At 45.2% G+C, this 27,161-nt stretch overlaps 1 protein-coding gene across 1 annotated transcript in view; it reads left to right on the top strand.

The window, feature by feature from the left end:
- The first annotated feature begins 305 nt into the window (after positions 1 to 305).
- Sec24d (SEC24 homolog D, COPII coat complex component) overlaps positions 306 to 27,161 on the top strand; it is a 106,296-nt gene continuing 79,440 nt past the window's right edge. The window contains 7 exon segments of the mRNA XM_052179302.1: positions 306 to 415; positions 2,486 to 2,645; positions 9,355 to 9,484; positions 22,875 to 23,023; positions 26,078 to 26,199; positions 26,201 to 26,354; positions 26,534 to 26,667. Of these exon segments, the coding sequence (XP_052035262.1) occupies positions 2,528 to 2,645; positions 9,355 to 9,484; positions 22,875 to 23,023; positions 26,078 to 26,199; positions 26,201 to 26,354; positions 26,534 to 26,667 (807 nt within the window). The 5' untranslated portion in view covers positions 306 to 415; positions 2,486 to 2,527.

Here is a 27,161-nt window from a genome sequence, read left to right as displayed (position 1 = left end):
CATCAAATTGTCTGTACACGCGCCAGATTGCTCTTGCCACTGTGCACTCCCCGACACGCGTCGCCTCCAGTAAGGCGAGCGCAGCGCAGCGATTCAGTGCCACCTGTTGAACCCAGAGCGCGCCCTCCTCACCCCACCCGAGTCCCCGCCACGGACTCCGGAGGCTCTTTGACAAATCGGAGGAGGCGGGGCCTCGAAAAGGAAAAGCTTAGAGGAAAAGACCCGGAAAGAGGCGCGAGGCCGCAGCGGGAGGCGCGGCCCCGCCCACGCCGGTGCGCGCCGCGGGAGCGAGCGGGTCGAGGGCGCGCGCGCGCGCGCGCGCGCGGCCGGGCGCCTGACGTGGCACTAGCAACCCAAAGCGACTCGGTGGCGGCGGCAGCGGCGCGGGGCGCGGAGCGTGGAGCGTGCAGAGCAGGTACGGCAGACGCGGGGCGCAGGGCGCTGGGAGGAGGGTGGGGAGGGTGGAGAGCCGCAGATACGGAGGGCTCCCGGCATGGCTCCGGGGTGCGGAGCGTCCTCACGCGGCTGTACCGCGACTCCCCATCAACTTGGCTCCCTGGTTCCCGGAGGAGGAGGAGAGGGGCTGGAAATATTCCGAGGGAAAATGGCAACTACAGCGTTCAGCTTCGGGGCATCATTAGAGGGAAACGCGAACTTGTCCCGGGTGACAGTGGACGGGGAAGGGTATCTTTGTAGAATCCGAGCGCTCGAGGTTTGGATTCGAGGCCGGTTTGTGCCAAGTGGCTCTCTGCCATGTCGCCGCTTGCAGCTGAGTCAGGTTTCTGCAACTTGGTGTACTGGGTGAGGAAGTTTGACGTGGCAGAGTAGTGTGAGGAAGCGAATTCCTCCCAGGACCAGGGAAGAGGGCCGGGCCGCTTCCAACCCTTTGCAGTGAGCATCGCTGCCCCGCTCCCCTCCCGCAGCTGCTGCGTGGGTGCGCCGGTGCGGTCTTGTACAGGCGCTGGGCTGCACGGGGCCAAGCGGCTGCCACGTCTCTCTATGCGCAGTGGGAGGAGGGAAAGTGTTGTCAGGAACACAGTGGACTGGAGACCTTTGTCTGCCTTTCTGTCCTCCGGTAAGAAGACAGTGACTTCATCATTCTCTTGGTTGCTACTCAGAAGCTGAAGGTTTGATATGAAAACAAAACTAAATCGTGGATGTTAGTTTGAAATTTGCATGCCTTGTCCAGAATAAAGAGATCCCATGTCTTACTTAGAAGGCGTTACTAATCTTTAAACACAGCTAGAAAGAAAGGAGAGGCACCCAAAAGCTTAATGGAGAAACTGGGAAGAAACTAGAGAATCAGGGTTTCACAACTAATATGGCTTTTGGATGCTTCGTTTTCTAAGACAGAAAACTGAGGCCCAAAGAGCCTCTTCAGTTCTCTGTGTCACAAAGTTATGCATGGGCAGATAGGAATCAAAACGCTTTTTCTTTTGTCAGGCTTCAGAGCCCCCCCTCCCATCCAGTTACAAATGTTTTTTTTTTGAAAGCCAGACACTGTGGCACACACCTTTAATCCCAGCACTAGGGAGTGGGAGGCAGGATGATCTCTTTGAGTTCGAGGCCAGCCTGGTCTATTGGGTAAGTTCAGGACAGCCAGGAAACACAGGCGAAACCTTTTCTCAACAGAAAACAACCAACCAACCAATCATCCAACTAACCAACCAACCAACCAAAAAATGTCTTTTAAAAGCCTCTCTAGGTTTTAGCAAAACCTGGAAACATAAAAGTGTAAAGTTAATTGGTATTTGGGCTCTGAATAGAATCAAGATGGGACAGTTATATTTGTGATTGTTTATGACTACCCACATATGAAAGGTTTTTTTTTAGTCCCTTAAATATAGGTGCTTATGTTCTTAGAGGTATGACATCATCTAGGTCTGAAAGAAGCCCTAGTATCTTGGACTGAGATGGTTGGAGCTGCCATTGGCTTGTCAAATTATGACTCACAAAGGCTGTTATCATGTCTATCTCAGGTTATATTTGTTGGACTATGGTTTTTCCTTGTCTTAACTACAGATTAAGTAGACTAATTAGAAGGGCACTAGGAAGATCCAAGCCGTGAAGCAGCTGTCGGCAGACCACTTGTAATCATGGTGGTCAGTCACTTGAATGGCATGGTGTACTGTCAAAATGTGGCCATGGAAACCAAGATGCAGAACTGTAGGAATACTAATGAGAGACTGTTCAAAGCAATTCAGGCATCCAGGGAAAAAGTGGTAGCAATTACTATTCAGCTTTGTGCCTGCGAAATTTCCTGGGACCACTGAAGTGACATTACTGAATTCCTAAGAGATGTCTCAGGCCATATCCAAGGGATAATACTATGATAAGTAGTGTTGTATGAAATGAAGATTATTTCCAGAATGGACACATTTGCTATTCTTCAAGACATCCGAAATGTTTCTTGATCGCGCTTATATTTTTAGTAGCATTGGGTATCTAAAATCCTTCTGCTGACTTCTCGCCTTTGCTCTTGCAGGGTTCTTCTGCAGTAGCCCGCGTTTGGAATGATATTTTCATAATGAGCCAACAAGGTTATGTGGCGACACCCCCCTATTCTCAGTCCCAACCTGGAATGGGCATTTCTCCCCCTCACTACGGACACTATGGGGACCCGTCCCACGCACCCTCTCCACCAGGTAAATTATTCTTTTTACTTCCATATGATTATTCAGTCCTCAGGCTTAGAGACGTGGGATATTCCTTATTGGTGGTCATTAAATGAAGCCATGGTTTGACGTAACAGCATCGCCGAGGAGCCTCGTACAGCAAGACGCGTGAAGTACACATGCATCTCTCAGATCTACTTCTTCAGCCTAGACGTCTTTGCTGTGCCTGGACCAGTGTTTTCTATGGTTCACCCGCAAGCTCAGGCATGCCAAACTCATTTAGAGCAATTTGTTCTCTTTCACTGAAGCCTACATTTTACTGGCATTGCACATCACATATGAACATCAGTTATTAGAATCAACAATGCCCAAACCTCTCATTATTACAAAACAGAAACAAACTAGCTAGAAACTAGAAGTGTAGCACTCAAAACATAGGACCAGGAGGGTGAGGAGTTCAAGACTAGCCTTAGCTAGATAGCAAGTTCAAGGCCAGCCTGGGCTATATGGGACCCTAACTCAAGGAAATAAACAAGAACTCCAAAACCAAGACAGAAGAATCCCTCTATTTTACCTAGTCCAATCCAGTCAGTCTACCAAAAGTTTACTTTTAGATTTTTTTTAAAAATTTTATCCTAAATGTCTGAGTTTTTGCTTGTGTATTTGTCTGTGTACCACCTAAACTACCTGTCTCCCACACTTGTTCTGAGCAGCTGCAAACATCTTTCCTACCTCTTTCCTCCCTCCCATCTGGTTACTGGGTTTGTTAGTCCAACCCATCTGTCACCCAGGTCACAAACAGTCTCTTCCCCCCTAGGCTTCTGTCTGCTATAGCCTTTGCCAGACCATCAGCTCCTAAACTGAAAGGATTTTGCATAAACGAATGAATCATTGGCTTAAAACCTTTAAAGACTTCCCTTCGCCTCTCTTTATACAGTAAGCTCCACATTAATAAGGCCTGCATTATTGTCTCCATTTTCTCCTTTGCAGTTCACCTGCCCTATCCCGTTACCCATTGCTCCACAGATACCAACTCACTGTCACTGGAGTGTGGTTTACTTCTGGTGCTGGATAGCATCCTGCTCTGCCGGACAGATGATGGTCCTCCGTGCTGTCTCTACAGCCTTTTCACACTTTTCACACACACACACACACACACACACACACACACACACACACACACACACACGCATCACTGTATGTGATTTTTGTTGGTTTTCTGAAAGACAACCTACTTGTGACTTTTGGAAGTGTCTGTCCCACCAGAATAGTTTCACACAGTCTCTTACCTAGCATCCACTGATTGTATTTTTGTAATTTTTGTGTTACATAGTAACATATCGAACTGATTTATGGAGTGAGCAAAGTACTTGTCATAAAACAACAAATAGAATAGTCTCAACCCCAGTCCATAAGTTACTTAGTTATCTCGAGGACAATACAGTACACAACTTGACAACTGCCGCTCAGAGGACGTAGAAGGTGTCGGGGAAGCACACAGTGGCGTGAGGAGAGTAGAAGGTGTCAGGGAAGCACACAGTGGCATGAGGAGAGACATACCAGACTCTGAGATGGGCTCAGGGACGGAGCATCTTCTTACAGGGATGACCGGAAAGGCAAGTGAGGGTGGGAGAGGTAGGATGTGGCTTGCTGCTGTAGACACTCAGCATGAGAGCAGTGGGAGGTGACCTTAAAGGACAGAGTAATGGGGCCACATCAAGGGTGCCGCTGAAGAGACTTAAACCAGAAAGAGCCACACCCCAGTACGAAAGAGCTACAGTGGAAATTAGAGGATGTGGAGGAGAAATGAGGGGTAGGCGTACTGTGTTGGGAGCAGGGTATCTAAGTCTTAGCACTCTTAACATCTGGGGCCAGCTTTTTTGCACACTTTTTCTTTCTCTTTTTCTCACCCTTGTGTGTGTGTGTGTGTGTGTATGTGTGTGTGTGTGTGAGAGAGAGAGAGAGAGACAGAGAGACAGAGACAGAGAGACAGAGACAGACAGTGAGTGAGTGAGAGAGAGAGAGGGAGAGAGAGAGAGAGAGAGAGAGAGAGAGAGAGAGAGAGAGAGAGAGAGAGAGAGATGCCCTGTGTATTTAACAGCATCCTTGGTCTGTGTCTACCATATTCCAGTGGTACCTCCCTCTTTCTCTGGGAGTTTTAGCAAACCAAATGTCTGTACATTTTCAAGTGTCTTTTGAGTGGCAAACATCATTTGCTGCAGGAAGCAGAGAGGCCAGATTGGTTACTGTTCCGGAAGTGGGGTCAGACCTGGGTTGTGGTGCAGGTGCTACCACACCACAAATTTATATCACCAGCTCAGAGCTTTGAGAGCACTGGTCATTAGGCTTCCCATGTGTGACATGGAGCTCATTATTTGTATTGTTTTAGATGAAGTTTTTCCCCTCACAAATGTTCTTTGATTTTTGTTTTTCTTTGTTAGAAACAGGGTCCCGTTTAAGGTCTACTTTTCTGTGATGTTGTTTTGGTCAGAGTTACTTTGCTGATAACAGAGTCTATTATAGTGGAAGAGGGTTTGTTAAAGGATGGCAGGAGACAAACAGAGAAAGGCAGAGCTCCAGTCTGAAGAACTTCTCATCCAGTCTACAGAGATGTATGGCCCACACAGGACCTGTCTACCAAAACCCACTTCCTTCTAGGTCAGACGGACAGCCCACACCACAGAACTGCTCAGAGCTCCCAAAGAAGTGTCCCTTTGCATAAAAAATTCAAATGGTAGAGGACCCTAGGGATGGAGCACCCGTCTGTCCAGCTCAGGACCATATTTGAAAGCAGGTCTGGAGGGGACTGACACTCTTGCAGAGTAAACTAGCCCACAATGCTTGCTGCCATTTTAAGATGGCGTGTGACTACAATACTCTCCTGTGGTATAAGCGTGGTTCTTTCTCCTGCTGTGGATTTCCTTTCTTGAAGTTCCCCTCATGCTCTAGGGAACCTGATCATCTCTGTGTCTGCTCACTTCTGACACTGGATTGTCTCTGTGTCCGGTCACTTCTGATACTGCCAGCTGTGTGTGACCCATTGAAGACTCTGACTGCGCATCATCACCATGACACTGCTATCTCTTTGCCCTGGGTATGGAGTCCAAATGATACATCAGACTCTGTAGTCAGTCTCCAACCAATCTGGATGGCGATTTCTGTTCTTGTCACTTTACCGTCACACTGGGTCCACCCGGCCCTTTGCCCGCCCTGATTAGGCCATGCCCTCTCAGACCAATGGTCAGGCTCTGCTTCTGGCTAGAATCCCATTATCTTTCTTGTCTGCTATTCTGAGAAGTCACTGTCCTGAAGGTGCATCTCCAGAGGTCTTTCCTCATTGATTTTTCCAGGAGGGGTTAGGAAGCCCTCTGCATTTTGTGACTCTGGTCACATGACAGGGTCACTATTTCTTACATGGTTGTGTCCTCCCTGAGTGCTCTTAATGCACTGGAGGCATGCTGAATGCAAGTTGAATGAGTCTGAATTGTTGACGTCCAGAAATAAGAGGGAACCTGTCTCAATGTGACAGATATATGAGAGTTATCTCTTTGTGCCTCTGAACTGCTTTAAAGTCTCCTGACACGTGTGGGGTCTAGACAAAATGGCCACTAACCTGCTATCCTGGCTTGGTTTTATTCTTTGTTTGTTTGCATGCTTCTGTTTGCTCTTTGTCTTCTTGACACTAGGTAGGTAGAGTTATCTGGGAATAGTAATTGCGACTGAGAAAATACATCCATCAGGTTGGTCTGTAGGCAAGTTTATAGGGCATTTGTCATCATCATCATCATCATCACCATCAAATGGTTGATGAGGTGGGGGCTGCCAGCCCACTGTGGGTAGTGCTACCCCTGGATAGCTGGTCCTAAGCTGCATAAGAAAACAGATTGATCAACCCATGGAGAACAAGCCAATAAATAGTACTCCTCCGTGGCCTCTGTTTCCGTTCCTGCCTCTGGGTTTTTCTCTTGAGTGCCAGCCCTGAATTCCCTCAATGACAAAGTCTGACCCGAGAGTTGTAAGATGAATTAAACTCTCTCTTCCCCCGAGTTGCTTTTAGTCACAGTGTTTACTATAGTCATAGGAACTAATACACTTACTTATTTGACAGGTTGGGGTATCTGGCTTATGTTTAGCCAGTAATTATTTAACCTGAAATGTGTGTGGTATGCCTGTGGATTTCTACTTTTGTCCAAAACAACATTTTAAAAATAAAGCACAGCGTGTTCTTAACCATAGCCTATATGTCTTATTAGACTATAAACTCTAAAAGAGGAAGATGAGAAGGAAGTCAGGGCACATGGACAGGTACGAGAAAATGGTTTTGAGTGTTCTCATGCCTCTGCCCTCAGTCAATTCCCAGGCCTCCTTGGGGAGCAGGGAGCTTACAGCTGGGACGCAGGGTTAGAAACCATGGGTCTTGTCGGTCATGGCTACTCAGTGGTGGGGAAGGATTTAAACCTAGTCTGTTGACTGCAAGCTTCATGGTTATCTTACATTGCCAAACATCATGTGTGTGTGTGTGTGTGTGTGTGTGTGTGTCTGTCTGTCTGTCTGTCTGTCTTTCTGTCCATCTGTCCATGTGGTAGCTGCAGGAGGAAGGAACAGAAAGTAGGTTGGATGAATGCCTAAACCAGGTGCAATGCAGAAGAGCTCTCAGGCAGCTTGGAGGTCACAGGTCACACAGACGAGAGTAGGGTCAAGTTGATTGGGCTGGGTAGAGGAGATTTCATTTTTATTTTACAAAGATCAAACCTCAGAGGAGGTCACTTGCCCAGCACTGAACAACAGCTAGTTTAGTGCCAACAAGGTTTAGGGGTCTCCATCACAATGCTTGAAGGGTTATCCTCTGCCACCTTAGCTCTACAAGATAAGAGAAAAATGGCTGGAAAACGGTTCCAAAGAGAAACGGTAAGTGCTCTGTAGAGGCTTCCTTTATGTCAACTTGACACACGCTGGCGTAGAGTTATCTGAAAGGAGGGAACCTCAATTGAGAAGATGCCTCTGTAAGATCCAGCTGTACAACATTTTCCTAATTAGTGACTGATGGTGAAGGGTCCAGTCTATTGTGGTGGTGCCATCCCTGGACTGGTGGTCCTGGGTTCTATAAGAAAGCAAGCTGAGCAAGCCATGGGGAGCAAGCCGGCAGGCAGCACCCCTCCACAGCCTCTGCATCAGCTCCAGGTTCCTGCCCTGCTTGAGTTCCTGTCCTGACTTCCCTCAGTGATGAACTGTGATATAGAAGTGTAGGCTGATAAAACCCTTTTCCTCCACAACTTCCATTGTAGTTATGGTGTTTCATCACAGCAATAGAATGTCTAACGACAACACTCTCTGAGGAGCTACTGTGGGAAAGTGCTCACTGTAAGGAGCGTCCATCACTGTGTGTGTGATTTCCACATCCTCTGAGTATGATGACTACTCAAGCCCCCGTCGCTTGTCTCAGGATTTGCTGAAGTAACAGCCTGCTCTCCAAAAGCGCTGTTGAGTCTTGTCTTGTATACGTTTCAGATGCTCTCCCAACCTGCTTTCTGGTTTATTGAGTTATTTATTTATGCATTACTACTTTATATATTTTTTGTTTGTTTTTCTTTGTGTGATCTAGCGTTTGTGAGATACCATGTTCTGTTAAGGTACCTCCACCACATTCAGAGTGTATTTCCTTTATTAACAGGTACTAATAACCACTCTGGAGAGATTGGCTAAGGGAGGTTGGAAGGGCCTTGTGTTTATCATTTAGCTTCTGACTCCCTTCACTTTTTTTTTTTTAGCTTTTTTTTTTATTCGATATATTCTTTATTTACATTTCAAATGATTTCCCCTTTTCTGGCATCTCACTCCCCGAAAGTCCCATAAGCCCTCTTCCCTCCCCCTGTTCCCCCATCTACCCCTTCCCACTTCCCTGTTCTGGTATTGCCCTATACTGCTGCACTGAGTCTTTCCAGAACTAGGGGCCACTCCTCCGTTCTTCTTGGACCTCATTTGATGTGTGGATTATGTTTTGGGTATTCCAGTTTTCCAGGCTAATATCCACTTATTAGTGAGTGCATACCATGATTCATCTTTTGAGACTGGGTTACCTCACTTAGTATGATGTTCTCCAGCTCCATCCATTTGCCTAAGAATTTCATGAATTCATTGTTTCTAATGGCTGAATAGTACTCCATTGTGTAGATATACCACATTTTTTGTATCCATTCCTCCAGTGAGGGATACCTAGGTTCTTTCCAGCTTCTGGCTATTATAAATAGGGCTGCTATGAACATAGTGGAGCATGTATCCTTATTACATGCTGAGGTCAAAACACCAGTCAGAATGGCTAAGCTTAAAAACTCAGGAGACAGCAGGTGTTGGCGAGGATGTGCAGAAAGAGGAACACTCCTCCACTACTGGTGGGGTTGCAAATTGGTACAATCACTCTGGAAATCAGTCTGGTGGTTCCTCAGAAAACTGGGCACGTCACTTCCGGAGGATCCTGCTATCCCTTCACTTATTTTAATGTTAATATTCTATCTTTTTTTTTATTTATTTTATGTAGATGAGTACACTGTAGCTGACTTCAGACATACCAGATTCCATTATAGATGGTTGTGTGCCACCATGTGGCTCCTGGGACTTGAACTCAGGACTGCTGGAAGAGCAGTCAGTGCTCTTAACCACTGAGCCATCTCTCCAGCCCCAATCTTCCACCATCTCCCTTTGTAGTTTAACAAGCCCTTAACTCTGCGCCCTTCTATTGCAGGAGGGATGAAGCCACCGGGGCCTTCCGGAGCCACTGCTCCCTCAGGACTGCTGCCTCCGGGTCCTTTACCTCCTGGAGCCCCACAGTTTGGCCCCAATGGAGCCCATGCCCCAGGCCATCCTCCTCAAAGGTGAGCTAAGTACTTTTCAGCCCTCATTTGAAAATGTCCCAAAATACTATTCCAAAGGACCCTCTCAACTTGCATGTTTCTTGGTTGAAAGTTTAATTTCTTGGTAATTTTCATATCTCTAAAAAATGTTTACTGCCCTAGAAAACAAGCCCTTAGAAAAGCTTGGGACAGAAGGGTTAGTCTGTGTTTTAAAATACATAAAAAAAAAAATGGCCTGTGTTAGTTCCATTTTGTTTAGCGTTTCATGTTGGTCTCTAATTTCTTTAGACACCTAGTCTCTGTATATCTTACAAAATATTAGATCATTCTGGGCATGGTAGCACATATCTTTAATCCTAGCTCTAGAGAAGTGGAAATAGACAGATCTCTGTGAGCTTGAGGCCAGCCTGATCTACATAACAAGTGCCAGGCCAGCCAGGGCTAGTGAGACACACCCCCTCCCCTCCATCCTAGACCAAAACACTGAAACAAGGCTTGGACCATTCCATTCTCCAGAGCTGCCCCACACATGTGGGTTCATTACCAGCAAGTGCTTAATACAAGTTTCAAGATCAAATTGGATTGAGGTCAGTGGTAGTCTAAGGGTTTGATAGAGAAGGAATACTGAATTGACAGGCCTGCTATAAAAAGCAGCTAAAAAAAACCATGCAGCTTCTGTTTGTTTGTACTGAGTTGAAAAAAGAGGAAGTAGAGGCAGGCCTAGGAAAGCGTGAGGTATTTAGGGGCTTCGACCCATAAGGGACTATCACCCGGGACAGAGCCAGTAACACAGGAGCCAGCAACACACACACACACACACACACACACACACATACACACACACACATACACACACACACATACACACACACACATACACACACATACACATACACACACATACACACACACACACACATACACACACACACACACACACACACACACCTCGAAGGCTCGGAAATCCCAATGTTATTTTTTCCACCAGCTGTTGTCACCAGCCAGAGTCCAGGTCCTCCATGCATTTACCTTGGAACTGCTCCCAGGGTGGCCGGAGGCCCCTTTTCCTAGTTCCTTCCCCAGGTTGTCAGGTGGACTGGAGGAGGGGCTCGGGAGTAAGTCTTTAGTGTGAACCTGTCTTTGAGGAAGGCTGTCTGTCATTCCTGCTCCTACATGTAAGACAAGGGAGGTGCTGAAATCAACAGCTAATGCTCTTGTGGGACCTCTGAGTCGGACACTGCTGGATTTTGTTTGTTGTGGTAACTGCCACCAAGATGTAGCTATGGGACCACAGAGCAGCTTCACACAGGAGACCAAAAAAACAGGAGTTTAATTTGTGAGCACGCCTGCGGCTCGAGCACAAAGCAAGGGGTTCAAAGGTCTTGTTGTGACCTGACCTTCTTGTCTTTAGTCTCCAAGGCATGATGGGTAGGTGAGGAGGGGGCACAGTGCTGAGGACCCCTGGGGACAGTGGCATATACCTGCACTTAGCACCATGGAATACTAAGGCCAGAGGATTGTCAGGAGTTCAAGGCTAACCTGGGGTATATAGCTACAGGGCTGCAGAGCAAAATTCTGCCTCAGGAACCCAAGAGTAATCCAGCCGAGCTGTGGATCCTGTATACTGTACTGTCAATCTGCCGGGCAAGGTATGCCCACTGGTGCATAATGGCATGCTTGTTATTGGGGAAACAAATAGCTTTTTATTTTATTGAACTTGAAGCCTACTCTGCAAAGGACATCATGGTGGCCGCTGTGAAGCTGGGTAAGAGCCTGTTTGTTCCTGGTGAGGTCTCTCTAAGACATATCTACTATTGTTTTTCTAAATGGACATATAGGTGAAATACTTCCTAGTATTTTAATATAAATATATGTAATCTAAATATAAATTCATGTTTAGTATGTTCATAAGACTGGTGCTGCCATAAATGGACAGGCCTGCTATAAAAAGCAGCTCAAGAAATACAGCTTGTGTTGGTGACCAGGGATCCATCCTATATGCCGTTACAAATCCCAGACACTAGTGTGGATGCCCACAAGTACTTGCTGACCGGAGCTGGATATGGCTGGGAGGTTCTGCTAGTGCATGACAAATACAGAGGGGGACACTCTCAGCCAGCCATTGAACTGAGCTAGAGAAAGGACCCAAGGAACTGAACGGGTTTTGCAGCACTACAGGAGGAACAACAATATGAGCCACCCAGTACTCCCAGAGCTTCCAGGGACAAAACCATCAACCAAAGAGTACACATGGAGTTACCCATGGCTCCAGACACATAGGCAGCAGAGGAGGGTCTTGTTAGACACCAAAGGGAGGAGAGGCTGTTGATCCTAGAAAGACTTGATTCCATAGTGTAGAGGAACACCAGGACAGGGTAGCGGGGGAGGGTTGATTGGGGAAGGGGAGATGGCTTATGGGATTTTCGGGGGAGGGATAACCAGGAAAGGGGACATTTGAAATGTAAATAAAGAATATATCTAATAAAAAAAATATACGTTGAGAAAAAGAAAGTCAGACACAGCTCCAGGAAAGCCTTGGTCAGAAAAGTCTCCTTTTGACGGGGGATGACCATGAAGACTCAGAACTGAGCAGAGTCCTGTGACAGCTGAGTGTTCAGCCTTGAACAGGGACATCACCCTTCCTAGGTTCAGCTAATACTGCAGGAGAGGGGGTGAAAATGTGAGAGCCAGAGGACGGGGAGGGAGGCTCTGAAATGCCATGGCGTCATCAGTAACCATAAGCACAGAGTTGTGGAAACCTGCACAGGACCAACACAAAGTTAGGTCCTCAGTATTCCATCATGGATCTGGGGGGCACTCTTGAAGTCCTCTCCTCCCCTGAGGAGCTGTTGGTAGGCAGGGGTTAACAGGGATGGAGGTGCAGGGTATGCTATCTTTTTCAGCGAGGTAGCCTTTGGTAAGTTGCCCATGCTCCAGGAAATAGCCTTCCACTCTTGTTCATCTGCTTCACACTAATTAAACTTCCTGACTGAAAAACAGTACCCTCCCCCACCCCTACACACACCAAACCGTGAAAGCTAGTTGGGAAGAATGGTTATGAACAGGAGCGGGAGGGGGATAAGAGAGAAGACTGGGAATTCATATGCTCACAGTGCATTGTATAAATACATGGAATTGTCAAGAATGATCTTGAAGTTTAAGAATATCTTAAGGAAAAAAGAAAGAAAAAAGTAAGCAAGACAGGACAACTGCAAGAAAGTGAAAGAGAAACAGAGGAAGGAAGCGAAAGAAGAGAGAAAGAAGGGAGAAAGAAAGAAAGAACAAAGAAGAAAAAAAAGGAGAAATGCCGAAAACCTGGAGGTAGCTTCCGCCTCAGTAGCATAGCCTGAGGTGACATGAGGAAGTGATCTCCTCAGTCCTGGAGAAGAAAGAAGACCCAGGACAGTTAGTTCATTACTGTAAACTCCCTCCCTGCCCTTTCAGGGCTTTAGAAAAAGAAGTGCAAAGATGGAATCAGTGGTTTAAAGAACAAATTTGGTCACTGTTTGTGGCTACCTGATGGATCTCTTTGTCACTTCTGGAAATGGCTTCATGAGCCCAGCATGGGTCTGGCATACCGAGCAGTGGAGATCCCAGGGACAGGCCATGTTTGCCAGGCATGGCTCGGGTGGTTGTTGGCCAAACGAGCTCTAGTCACATGCTGCGTAGACTTGTTACCCCATGCATAGTGTAGTCTGCTGATTATAGTGGAGCTGGAAAATTCCCGGTGGTAGTGACAGTGCAGGATCTGAGTGTCCTCACCCCAAAACACACTACTCACATGTTTCAGGTGCCACTGGTGTTCGCTGCTGGCACAGAGCCCTGGGTCGGGAGCCCTGGCTTGGGATGCGAGCCCACACTTCCCATAGGACTAATCATTATTTCCGAGTGTTCTCCTACTTCGAGGAGGAGTCTGTTGTGTCTCACTGTGGTGTTCAGCAGTAGCTGCCCAGAACTACTTCACTGCATTGCTTGCTTGTATTCTTTCCTTTTTACTTGATTTCTTCCAGTGTTATTTTGCTCATCCTGGATCTAAGAACAGCAGGATGTACACACCCTGTAGCCTAAGTGTGTGCTAGGCACTTCCATTCAGGTTTGTGTACCCTCTGATGCCTGTATGGCGGTGGCAAGAATCACCCAGTGACATGTTTCTCAGAATGTCCTCTTGTTGACTGATGGGTAGCCAACCTAACCCCCATGTCTTTGCTTTGTCACCATTCTTTTTTTTTAAAAATTTATTGATATATTTATTTACATTTCAAATGATTTCCCCTTTTCTGGACCCCCACTCCCCGAAAGTCCCATCAGTCCCCTTCCCTCCCCCTGTTTTCTCACCCAACCCTTCCCACTTCCCTGTTCTGATTTTGTTCTATACTGCTTCACTGAACCTTTCCAGAACAAGGGGCCACTCCTCCGTTCTTCTTGTACCTCATTTGATGTGTGGATTATGTTTTGGGTATTCCAGTTTTCTAGGTTAATATCCACTTATTAGTGAGTGCATACCATGATTCATCTTTTGAGTCTGGATTACCTCACTTAGTATGATGTTCTTAGTTAACATCTCTAATACACAGTCGTGAGGATTTTGCATGCAAACTGCCTTGCACAGCACACAGCATTCGTTACAGTCCATAGGCTCAGGACATGCCAGCAGCTCCAGCACTGTTCCATTGGGTGTCGTATGCCACGTCATTGGATAGAAAGTCCACTTGCTGCTATCTGTGCCCTCCTTACTCTAGTGTCTCCAGAAAGCTCGGTTTCAGAATCTACTTCAGTGATTGAGAGGAAGCACAATTAGATTCTATACATGCCCCTGCATATTTTTTAACTGGGTACAACTTAACTATTGACCTAAAAATTGGAAGTAGATTTCAAAGCTAGAAACGTCAGGAGGGAAGTCTAACCTTTCAAGTTAGGTTACCAGGTTGCCTGTTATCTGCCCCATGGGACACGTTTCTATATACACGCGGCAGTGCGAAGGCAAAGGGCACGGAGATCTTGAGAGTGAGTCACACTAATCTGCTGACAGAGGCTGTCAGAGGAGAACAGATGTGTGTGACCTCTCTCCTCTCTCTCTCTCTCTCTCTCTCTCTCTCTCTCCTTCTTCTCTCCTTTCATTCATTGTTTTGGACTAGCAATTACTTTTATTATTCTACATCAATACGTCTGATCATATTCAAATCCTTTTGGTAGCATGCTCATAGGCTGGATGCCACTGTATCTTGCATGGACTTTTGGGGTAACTGTATGAAAGAAAGAGATGATTTAGGAGAGTATTAAGTTGGGACACAAATCAACACACCCTGAAACACTAAAATATTGCTAATTAAAAAGCAACAGTAAGTAAGTATATGATTTTGTGCATGTCTATTATGGAAAAGTTGACCATTAAATCTGTTATATGCTGATGTGTATGTCATACATATAGCCATCTACATACAAGTCTCTTGAAAATAATTAAGGAAGAAATACAGAGCATAGGGTAAAAATAAAATTTTTAAGTAAAATTATTTTCCACTATTTCAGCACATCACAGAACGCTTGGACATTATGCTATCTCTTCTTTGCATTTTTCTTTTCTGTTTTAAGAAACTTTTCAGAAATAAAATTTTAATGTATTCTCTAAATATCATATGTGTATTTGTCCCATCACCCTCCCCTGCTCCCCTCAGAGCCCAAGGGTCCTCCTTCCTTCTTTGCTCATTTTTATTAATCTCACTGAGCCCAGTTGGTACTGTCACCATGTCTGTGTGTGTAGGGTCATCCGCTGGAGCATGGACAACTGACCAGGGGCTACTTCCCGGGCGAAGACGGCTCCTCAGCGAGGGTGAGGACCCGTGAGCCCCTCCCTGGTTTGTGATGGAGGTGCTTGGTGGGTGGGCTTGATCTTGGGCAGGCAGCTGCGGCTGCTGTGTGCTCGAGTGTGCAATGGCCCTGGATATCTAGGAAACACCGTTTCTCAGCAGTTTCCCACAGTTTTAGGCTCCTAAAGTCTCTCTGCCTCCTCCTCTTCCATAGTGACTCCTGAGCTTTGCAGAGAGCGGGTGTGCTATAGACGTCCCCTTCAGAGCAGAGCATCATGGCCATTTTTCCCCACACTCTGACCTATTACTGTTACTCTCTCTGTTTAACCTCTACTTACTGTAAAAGGAAGCTTCTCTGAGGGACTCTCATGCTTCTCATGCCGTCCCAGGGGCATAATCATAAATATTTTTAGAGAGCATTTTGACACTCTGTCCATTTAGAAAACAATAATAATAGGCTCACCCCTGAAGCTGTGTGTTCCCTGACTGTGAGGTCTTGGTCACATTCTGTAGGGCAGGCCTTACATCCAGTAGCGCTTGGTTTCCCCCAGAATCCTCAGTGCCACTATTCCAACGGTGATGCATCTTACCGCGTGTGGTGGTCATCCCCGTAGTCTGCTGGGTTGACAGCTGTGGCCGCTGAATGAGACCTGTTGCTGACCCCCCTCCTGGCACTCTGCATAGTAACTTCTAACACCTGGAAAACCAGCCGAAGGATGGAGAGGTCCCTGGTCCTGAAAAGGCTTGTTCCAGCATTGTAGGGGAGCACCAGGACAGAGAAGTAGGAGGATTGGGTTGATAGGAGAATGGGCGGAGGGAAGAGGGCTTGGGGAACTTATGGGGAGGGGGGGAACTGGGAAGAAAGAATGTAGAAAATAAAAAATTATAATTAAAAAAAGAAAATCAGCCGATAGGTTTTCAGTTTCACTTTCAGTTCAGCGTCAGCTTGGCTTTTCCATGTCCTGTGACTCAAGTATGCTGTATCTTTAGCAAAAGGGTCTTACTATGAAGTTCTGCAGCAATATCACTGCCAGTCATAGCAGTAGCCTGGGCTGTTTTGGAGGTGGGAGTGTAAACTGGTGTAGCCAGCCAGGAAGGAGAGTAATGTGGGTTCTTATAAAGCTAAAAATAAACAGATCTACCACATGGTCCAGCTGCACCACTCCTGGGCATATACCTGAAGGTCTCTGTATCCCACTCCAGAGTTACTGCATATCCATGGTCAATGCTGTGCTATTCATAATAGCCAGGAAGTGCAGACAGCCTAGGTCTCCCCCAGCTGAGGAATGGGCAATGAAAGGACAAAGCTGGTGCACAGTAGAGTTGTATGCAGCTGTGAAGAAAAGTGAAGTCTTCAGGTAAATGGATGGGACTGGATATAACCGTTCTGAGTGTGGTCACCCATACCCAGAAAGACAAATGCCATATGTCCCCTCTTATATTTTTTTGGAAGCCATCTTTGGGTCTGCAGATATGTATGTTTAAATTGGGGTACTTTAGAAGTCAGGACATTAGAAAGGGGCCCTTGTGTTTGCGTTGAGGGGTGCATAATGGAGGAGGGACAATCACACACAAGTGGTATGGGGCAGGGGGGAGAAGAATGGGAGGGGAATCTTTAAGATGGGAAGTAGATGGGAGGGAGGCCAGGGCAGAGGAAAAGGTCTGAAGAAAGATAATGCCAAGGAGCGTGGAAAAGCCATAGAAAAACCCACTGTCTCGGTCACTATTCCATTACTGTGAAAAGACGACGTGACCAAGGAAACTCTTTTTTTTTTTCATTCGATATATTTTTTATTTACATTTCAAATGATTTCCCCTTTTCTGATCCCCCACTCCCTGAAAGTCCCATAAGCCCCCTTCCCTCCCCCTGTTTTCCAACCCACCCCTTCCCACTTCCCTGTTCTGTATTTGCCCTATACTGCTACACTGAGTCTTTCCAGAACCAGGGGCTACTCCTCTGTTCTCCTTGGACCTCATTTGATGTGTGGATTATGTTTTGGGTATTCCAGTTTTCTAGGTTAATATCCATTTATTAGTGAGTGCATACCATGATTGATCTTTTGAGACTGGGTTACCTCGATTAGTATGATGTTCTCCAGCTCCATCCATTTGCCTAAGAATTTCATGAATTCATTGTTTCTAATGGCTGAATAGTACTCCATTGTGTATATATACAACATTTTTTGCATCCATTCTTCTGTTGAGGGATACCTGGGTTCTTTCCAGCTTCTGGCTATTATAAATAGGGCTGCTATGAACATAGTGGAGCATGTATCCTTATTACATGGTGGGGAATCCTCTGGGTATATGCCCAGGAGTGGTATAGCAGGATCTTCCGGAAGTGACGTGCCCAGTTTTCTGAGGAAATGCCTGACTGATTTCCAGACTGGTTGGACCAAGGCAACCCTTACAAAAGGAGGTATTTAACTGGGAGATCGCTTACAGTTTAATTCATCGTGCCAGGGAGCATGACACTATAAGGCAACCACTGGAATAGCAGCTGAGAGTGCTACATTTGGATCCACAGGCAGGGGTGGGGGAGAAGCAGTGACCAGACAGACAAACAGATGGACTGATAGACTGGGCCTGGCATGGGCTTTTGAAACCTCAAAGCCCACTCCTCAGTCAGTCACAAACTTTCTCCAACAAGACAAATTTTCCTAATCCTTCTAATCCTGCCAAAGAGTTCCACTCCCTCCCCAGTGACTTAGCATCAAATGAGATTCCTCAAAACAATATATATGTATGTGTATATATGTGTATGTATATATATGTATGTATATATGTGTACACATATATACATATATACACATACATATGTATATATGTATACACGTACATACATATGTGTATATATGTATATATGTGTACATATGTATGTACGTGTATGTGTGTATATGTGTATATATGTATATGAAATGTATATGTATATAGACATATATGTATATGTATATATGTATATGTGCATATATGTATACACACACACACAATTAAATAAAATGCCAAGTACTGGTGCAGCTTAGCTTTTTTTAACAGTCACTGTGTAACAGCTGGCCTGTAAGTGATGCTCTTCCTGTCTCACCCTCCCAAGTGAGGGAGTTCAGGCATGCATCCCCACAGCTGCCTGTGTAATCCTTCTTTGTGGGTGGCAACACCTCATTCCTACATAGAGGCTCAGTCACTGAGATAGGACTTTTGCCAATTCAAACTCAAAGAGTTACTGTGTTGACTTAATGTGTAGATATGTACATGGTTTTTCTAACAGTGATATTTTGGGGCCGGAGAGTTGTCTCAGTTATTTAAAAGCACTTGTTGCTCTTACAGGGGACCTGGGTTTGGTTCCCAGGACACATAAAGTTGCTCAGAGCCATACATGACTCCAGGTCTGGGGCATCTAACGTTGTCTTCTGATCTTCATAGGCACCAGGCGTGTACACTGTACAGGGAAAACATTCATACACATAAAAATAAAAATGAATAGGACTGGAGAGATGGCTCAGTGGTTAGGAGCACATACTGTTCTTCCTCAGGACCTGAGTTCAGTTCCTAGCATCTGTATCAGGTGGTTTAAAACTGCCTGGAACCCCAGCTCCAGGGGATCTCACATATCTGACCTTTGTGAATACTTGCAGTTATGTGCACACACCCCTCAAAATACACATAATTTAAATAATAATGATAATAATAATGATAATAATAATAATAATAAATCCTTAAAAAATTTTAAAAACCTTAAAGACCTCTTATTTCAAAAGAAATAACTGATAAAATCTGAACGTCATACCTAGTCATTTGTTCTTTTGATCATGGCTGAGGCAGGAAAACTGTCTTAAACTTTACAAGTATTTCTAAAGTTTTCTACAGAAGGTGTCTCTAGGTGAGATTACTCTGTTAAAATTTATACTCTTAAAAAGTCAGTAGTTTCAATGTAAGAAAAAATGACAGCTAGTCAGTTGTAATCCATCTATTTTGGCCAAGACATAGTGACTTAGGGAATGAAGGAGACCCGGCTTCCCAAACTGTCTTTAGGAGACTCTACCAAGTCAGACACTGGTTGCCATGTCGGCAGAGGTAGGGATGAAAATAAGGGTAGGCGCTGTTTGTTTGTGGTGCTGAGGCTGGGCTCCCTGGCCTTGTACATGCCAAGGAAATGTTCTTTCTCTGAGTCAAATCCCCATCCTTTCTTTAGTGCGCCTTCCCCCTTTCTTTTGTGTGTATGGGTGACTGTTACAGTCACACGGGCGCTGGAACCCACACCCAGCGTCCTCTGCTAGAGCAACAAGTTCATTTTACCACTGAGCCGTCTCTCCAGTTCCTCCTTAGTGTTTTTCAATATGGAAATGACGGGATTTGGTTTTTCTCGGCTCTATAGGCTTAATATTTAAAAATACAGATTTCGTTTCAATCAGATCTTGAATAATTTGCTACTCTAGTTCAGTTTGTGCGGCGGCTGCTTCAGAAACCTGATAGTAGGCGTTACAAAGGGCAAGCGTTTATTTCTCACCTATTTGGAGACTGCGCAGGCCAAGGTGGAGGCTCCAGCAGTTTCGCTGCCTGATGAGGGCTGCTTGCTGCTTCCAGCGTGGTGCCTTGAATACCAGAGGAAGGACCAAGTGTCTGCGCAGCCTGCTGTGGGAAGGAGACCGCATCCCATCCCAGCTTTGAGATGGGCTCCTCTGTAGCCTCCAGATACTGTTAAATTTCATCGCTAGACTTATGGATGGGACATGTTTAACCCATATTTACACCTTCTGTCCAAATACTGACAAACTTTAACACAGGACTCCCTTCTTGACCCGTTTATTTCCAACTTAAAAACGGGAAGCCCTTGAACAGAGAAGTAAATCAACTCCACCAAGGTTTAAGATTAGATTGAGACAAATGTTTGGTTGTTATATGACTTTTTAAAGTGGGTGCTTGGTGGTCGCTCTGTTCTTTTCTGATATTAAATGAAACAGTGAATTAAAATCTGAATTTTTCTTAGTCTCCCAAATATAACTCTGGCTTGTCATTTTTAACCACAATGTGTTGTCATAGGAAAAGGTTTATCTCTCCTACCTGCTTTCACAGTTTGAAAGTGCAGAGGGGTTGGAGGGGAAGAGGCAGGCATCCGGTGGATCCCCAGACTCGAGCAGGCTGGGTTCGCTACCTCCGACAGCCACACTGTGCAGTGGGAGAGTAACAAGTAGGGTGTTTTAAGTGTTCTGATTTTTCTTTCCCTTTTGTATATAATAGCTTGGTTATGTATTTCTATTCTAAATAACTTTAAAATGGATGTTGCATTAAAAAACAATATGTTTAAGACTAAGAATGTGTAAGCTTCTCAGAAAGAGATAATTTATAAGTTTTGAAACCTAACTCCTGATGCATAAGAAATGGACAGTGTAGATATTTATGAGTTAAAGTAATATCTGGTGGTTGTACAATCTCTCATTCTATATTTTAACTTTTAGTCTTTTTTTTTAATTTAACAACATTTATTTATGAGTGCATCTACCAGCACACGGGTGCCAGCAGAAGCGGAAGGCCCGGGATCTTCTACAGGTGGAGTTTCTGACACTGTGAACTACCTGATAGGGGGATGGGGAATCAAACTATGGTCCTTTGAAAAAGCAGCACGTGTTCTTAACCAGCAGTCTCTCCAGCCCCAAATCTTTAACCTTTGCTAAACTTTAATAAAACAAAACAAAACAAAACAAACAGAAGTATCTACTTCTGTTTGAAAGATACTTTGTTCTAACTGAAATGGCTACAAAGAAAAACAGTGAACTGTGGAATTTTATATTTTAAAAAATGTTATCTTTTGTCAAACACTTCTGCAAACTATTTTGGGGTCTCAGACAATTAAATACACTTTCCTCGTTTAACTGCTGCCTTCCTAGGATTATGTATCATGTCCAAACTCTTATCAGTTATCTACAGAGTTACTCCCTGTGTCACTTCCTCATGCTTTAGAGAATGACGTGTCATTTCTTCACAAAGCAAAGGCAAAATGTTTCTTTTTATGTAGCATCGCATTTACCAGTCACATCTTTGGGCACTTCTTGAAATCATTTGTCAGCCCAAGACAAGAGTCACATTTCAAGCCGCATGGTTCACAGCCTGTATCCTGGAGTAAAGAGAGACACAAGGAACACTTCCTCTCCAAAGCTAACATCTGGGCCAAGAGTGCTCAGTGCTTAAAGGCAGATTCCAGCAAACTGTACAAACCTAGGCTTGATTCCAAAGACCCACGTGGTAGGAGGAAAGACTCCTGCAAACTGTCCTTTGATCTCTCACCCTGCACTGTGATGTGTACACAAACATACATACACACACCCCACACACAATGTAATACAAATTTTAATTATCTTTGTAGTTCTCTATCATTACTTATCCTCTTTCTCTAAATATATTGAAATCGAAGGGTACTTAATCTAATTAGGTTGGCTCTTCTAAAAGTTTTTGCAGAGAGGCATTTTTCTTAGAAATATTTTGGGATTAAAACATTATCAACTCTGCTTTAACAAATTATGTGCCATAGACACATTTGTCTTGTGAGGCAGGTGGGATACGGAGTCGGCCCTTCCCTTACTTAGGACAAAGTGTGTGATACCGTTCTGGAATAGTTAGCAACATGCACTTGAAAGTTATGGCTGGCCTGGGAAGTTTTTTTGTTTGTTTGTTTAAAATAAGTTTTCAGCATGGAAATTAACAAGATTAGGGAGTACACAGTTGCAGAAAGCGTGTCCCCTGGGACCTGGAAGAGGCTGCCTGTGGTGTTAGAAATGAGCTGTGACGTCTCCTCAGCCCCCACCTCTCACATGGCTCCTGGCCTGTGGGTGACGATAGAAGTCAAGGCACAGTACCAGAGAGAATGGGCTCTGACTGCTAATAAAGACACTGAAATCGGGCCATGCAGTCTGGGAAACCTCAAGTTTTACTCACAGTTCAAAGTTAGTAAGAAGAGAGTCACAATGACTCCCAGGTATTCATTGGCTTCCTGTGTTGTGTCACCAGGATGGGACTCTGCTCGGTAGCCATTGTTTAGATCCAAACAGCGACAAGGGCACATAGCAGACATAGTTTTAAACTCCATTAAAGATAAAGCGGCATGAAACTTTTTAGAAAACAAAAACCAACAGAAAAACCAACCCCAAACTTTCAGTGGCAGACCCCACTGTGTGTGGAGCACCCTACTGAATTCAGGATGTCAGACTAGCCGCATTTTGTTTAACAACTGGGTCTGGATGATCACAAAGGTGCAACCACAAGCCAGGGGTTCCTGGTTATTGACACTGTTGTTGTTTTTGCTTTCTCCTGTTGATCAAGTTTAGTGTGGGAGAAGTGGCCTCGGGTTCATCTTTCCAAACTGACTTCCAAAGGTGGCTTTGTGTTCACGTTAGAAACTTTTCTCTGCCTTGCCACAGGAAGTGTGAGTGAGAGTGGACGGTGCTGCCACTTGGGTTATTTGGAACTCATATCAAGATTAAAGATGTGATGCACAATATATATGAGCCATTTGTCTTACCACACAGACGTCTTGTTTGTGTTAGAGTATGTTCACTATTGTGTATGTCATTTGCTTAAGATGCTCTGTGTTACTATCACTCTTTTTTGTCTCTTAGATTTCCAGGACCCCCGCCTGTCAATAATGTGGCACCCTCTTATGCATCCGGCCAGCCCCTGCCACAGTCATCTTACCCAGGTCCTGGGTCCACTTCCTCTGTCACCCAGCTGGGCAGTCAGTTCAGCTCCATGCAGATCAACAGCTATGGTAAGTATGAGTTGTCACAGATCCTTCCCGGTGCCAGTTCGGCGTTCTCTATGCTGCTGGGGGTGAACCCAGACATGCTAGGCTACCGCTGACCACTGAGCTTAACTTCCACCTCATCATTTCTTCTTTTTGAAGGCAGGCATAACTCTGGTGTGACATGTCAAAATGCTACCTTGTACATAAGCCATTGATACTGTGTCTGGCTCTGGTTAGGTTTCTCTTGAGCGTGTTGCCACTATTTCAGTATAATTGAAGAACCCTCAGAACACTGTGCCGTCATTGCTGGAACAATAAACAGTAAAAATGATGACATCACAAGTAAGCATTAAACAGAGTAATTTTCTGATGAGGGTAGTTTTAAAATCATATTGTTTAATACGAGGCCTCAAAATGAAAAACAAAATGCTTATTGCTTCACAGAGAGTTCTAATTCTGTGCTTAGGTCACTGGCAGAATCAAATCTCAGATGCCACAAACCAGAAAAGAGGAGAGAGCACAAATGCATACTCTAGTAGCAGGACAGCTCCATGGTATGCTTTAGGACAATGATTCTCAACCCGTGGGTCAGGAACCCCTCAGGGGTTGAACCACCCCTTCACAGGGTGGCCTAACACCATCTACATATTGAATATTTACATTACAATGAATAACAGTAGCACAATTGCAGTTACAAAGTAGCAACAAAATAATTTTATGATTGGGAGTTACTACAATTTAATTATATAATTCTACAGTATGAGGAACTATTAAAGGGTTGCAGCATTAGGAGGGTTAAAAATCACTGCTTTCAGGATTGTTTCTCTCTCTCTCTCTCTCTCTCTCTCTCTCTCTCTCTCTCTCTCTCTCTCTCTCTCTCTCTCTCTCTCTCTCCTCCCTCCCTCCCCCCCCCCTCAGTTATTTTTCTATGGCTGTGATAAAACCTTATGACCAAAAGCAACATCGGGAGGAAAAGGTTTGCTTCAGCTTATACTTCCAAGCAACTGTCCATCACTGTCCATAACTGTCCATCACTGAGGGAAGTCAGGCCAGGAATCAAGGCAAAAACCCGGAGGCAGGAACTGATGCAGAGGACCGTGTTCAGGCTGGGTTCTGCTGCCGCTGGGCTGCATTTTCACAAACAGCCTCTCCTGGGCTCTCTTCAGGGTCTCTGCCCTGTCACATGGTGCTAAACCTCAGCTTTTCTCCATGACCCCTTCAGTCCTGGGGCTTCACCTTGGCCAGTGTCCTCTCCTGGTCAATCATTGTGCCAAACCTCAATTGCTCTCCATGTCTCCATCCTGCTTGCCAAACTACTACCACCTGGGAAAATCTGACTTATCAAGTTTGGCTGCCAGCACAGGGTACAGCCTTGGTTTCCTCTGGACCACGGTCTGCATGCTGACTCCAAGCAAACACTTCCCAGAAGATTCTGTCTCAGGGACGTGGGTCTCTTCATTCTCTGGCCCCGGCTGACCAGCATCCATTTTTTTTTTCAGCAAAGCAAACATTTCCTCCTTTAGTCCAATAGTTCTAATCTCTTGTTAATTATAACTGGTTCTGATTCTTAACATGAAAATATCACACACGTGACCCTAGTAGAGTCTTTGCTTTTCTCTGAAATGTCACAAGTCAGGCCTCAATAGTCTGCACTGCCCACAGCATTATCTTCTAAGTTCCAATAGAACAGCGCATTGATCTCTGAGACTCAAGAGCCTTCTCAACCCAAAGTTCAAATGCTATCACAATCCAAAAACCACATGGTCAGGTCTGTGACAGCCAGACCCTAAACCTGCTTCCAATTTATGCCTTAGTTGGGGGTTCGTTGCTGTAATAAAACACCATGATTGAAGACAGCTTGGGGAGGAAAGCTTATTTTGTTTTACAGCTTGTAGTCAGTCGTCCAGGGACGTCAGAGAAGGAACCCGGGGTGGGAATCTGGAGCCGGAGACTGACACAAAGGCCATGGAGGAGTGCTGCCTTACAGCCTTGCTCCTTGTGACTTGCTTGGCATGTTTCTTACAGAATTCAGGACCACCCACCTAGGAGTGGCACCGCCCACAGTGTGCTGGGACTTTCCACATCAGTCATCAAGAAAATGTGCCACAGGCCACTCTGGTGGGGGACATTTTCTCAACTGAGGTTCTGTCTTCTAAAAGGACTCTAGCTGTGTCAAGTTGACATTAAACTAGCCAAACTTATTACTCAAGTTTGTCAGAAGTATGGATAACTGCCTCCCTGGATATTTCTGATCTTTTTTTACCAGTTTTCAAATGAATGACTTAGGAAGCAATGAATTTTCACCAAAGGCTGGGCCAGGAAACCGTCTGCATTTCCAGTGTGAATGGAGAGCCAGCCAGTGGCTCAAACCTTCTCCCTCACAGCTATTTCTATCTGCTTCTGAACTCGTTTGGCCAAGTCAAATTCAGAATGCAAATACTTTATTGAAGGTGTAAATTATCTGAACGATGCCTGTTCTATACAAAACTTTTCTTTTATATTCAAGATTTTAGAGGAGATATAGATGTTTTAAATTAGGGCATGGATCAATAAAGGTAATGCACTTGGGTTAAAATTTGTGTTAAAAAGTCTCACAAAGAGACTGGAGAGATGGCTCAGGGGTTAAGAGCATTTCTTCTCTTACAGTGAACCCAAGTTCTGTTCCCAGACTCCACATGACTGTTCACAGCTGCCTATAATTTTAGCTTCTTCTGGCCTTCATTCGGCACGCATGCGAGAGTGTGTGCATACACACACACAGACACCCATAAGCACATGTGCACATACAAATACTAAATCTTTTTTAAAACAGAAATTCCTTACTAAAACTAGCAGTGTTGTTTTTATGTTCTTCTAAAACTTTCTTTTTGGAAAAAAGAGAAGATGGCTCCAAGTACTATTCATAACACTTTCTGTGGAATAATTTTAATTTGTGGCCGCCATATATACAGAAATATATAATTCACAAACACACCCTCCTGATTGGTGTATGGACAATAAATGTCTCTGCCATATGCTTTGTATGCATCAGAGCTCTGACATACGTGGCTCTGAGCCGTGGTCTCCTCTCGTCCACAGGTATGGGCATGACTCCCCAGAGCCAGGGTCCACCTGGTCCCCAGTCAGCAGGCGCCTTCCAGGGGCCTCCACAACCTGCACAGCCATCTATTCTGCAGCCAGGTCCTCAGGTTCCGCCGCCACCCCCCCACCGCCCTGAATGGCCCTGGTGCTTCTCCTATGTCTCCACCAACTCACAGGCAAGATGGACTTCCTGCACCTGCTCCTCTGAATACCCAGTATCAGCCCCCACCTCCTCCAGGCCAGACCCTGGGCGCTGGCTACCCTCCACAGCAAGGTAAGGTGGACAGAGCGAGGCTGGGGCGGGGGTTACCTGAGGACATCCTTAGAGGAAATCAGATTTGTTTCTGTGTCAAGACAAACTTGGTGGCGTGCTTGATTTGGCAGTGTGATATTGTCAATGACTCTTATACCTAGATCTGGGGACTGTCATTTGTTCTTTTTTTTTTTTTCAAGCAACCAACTATGGACCACAGATGGGAGGTGCACAGCTGTCTTACCCAGGAGGCTTCCCTGGAGGTCCTGCACAGATGGCTGGACCAGCACCACAGTTCCAGAGGAAACTGGATCCGGACTCCATCCCCAGCCCTGTAAGTGTTCTCTGTCTCCCACAATGAAGCTCTTGCATTTGTTAGCGTTGAGTCCTCCAGGGCCTGTAGAAGGTCTAGGCTGGCCTCGGGAGGAGGCTTCTGTTCTCACCTGTACTTCTGGTGGGGGCATCCTTGGGTTCAGAGCATTCTGAGGGCTAAGAGGGAGGGCTCGGCCTTCTGATCAGGTAAGTCACATTGAATGGGGACAGATACAGAGAAGGAGGAAGAATTTTGCCTCTTTCTATAATTCTATAAACTTGAAGAATTGAGATAAAGTATCAAATGTTTATAATAAACGTTATGATACATTGGGAAACTCAGCTTTAGCAGCTCTTGGTACCTTTTGTTATTATGTTTATGGCTTAGCATTTCTTATGAATTGAATATGAAAGATTCCCATAGATGCTTTGTTCTCAGTCAGGTGCTGTTTTGGAAGGTTCTGAAAACTTTAGGAGGTATGACCTAAACCTGGAGGAAGTCAGGCCTTCGCAGGT

The sequence above is a fragment of the Apodemus sylvaticus genome, chromosome 4 (genome assembly GCF_947179515.1).
Source record: "Apodemus sylvaticus chromosome 4, mApoSyl1.1, whole genome shotgun sequence".
Lineage (NCBI taxonomy): Eukaryota > Metazoa > Chordata > Mammalia > Rodentia > Muridae > Apodemus > Apodemus sylvaticus.
This window is presented reverse-complemented; position numbering and strand designations above follow the sequence as displayed.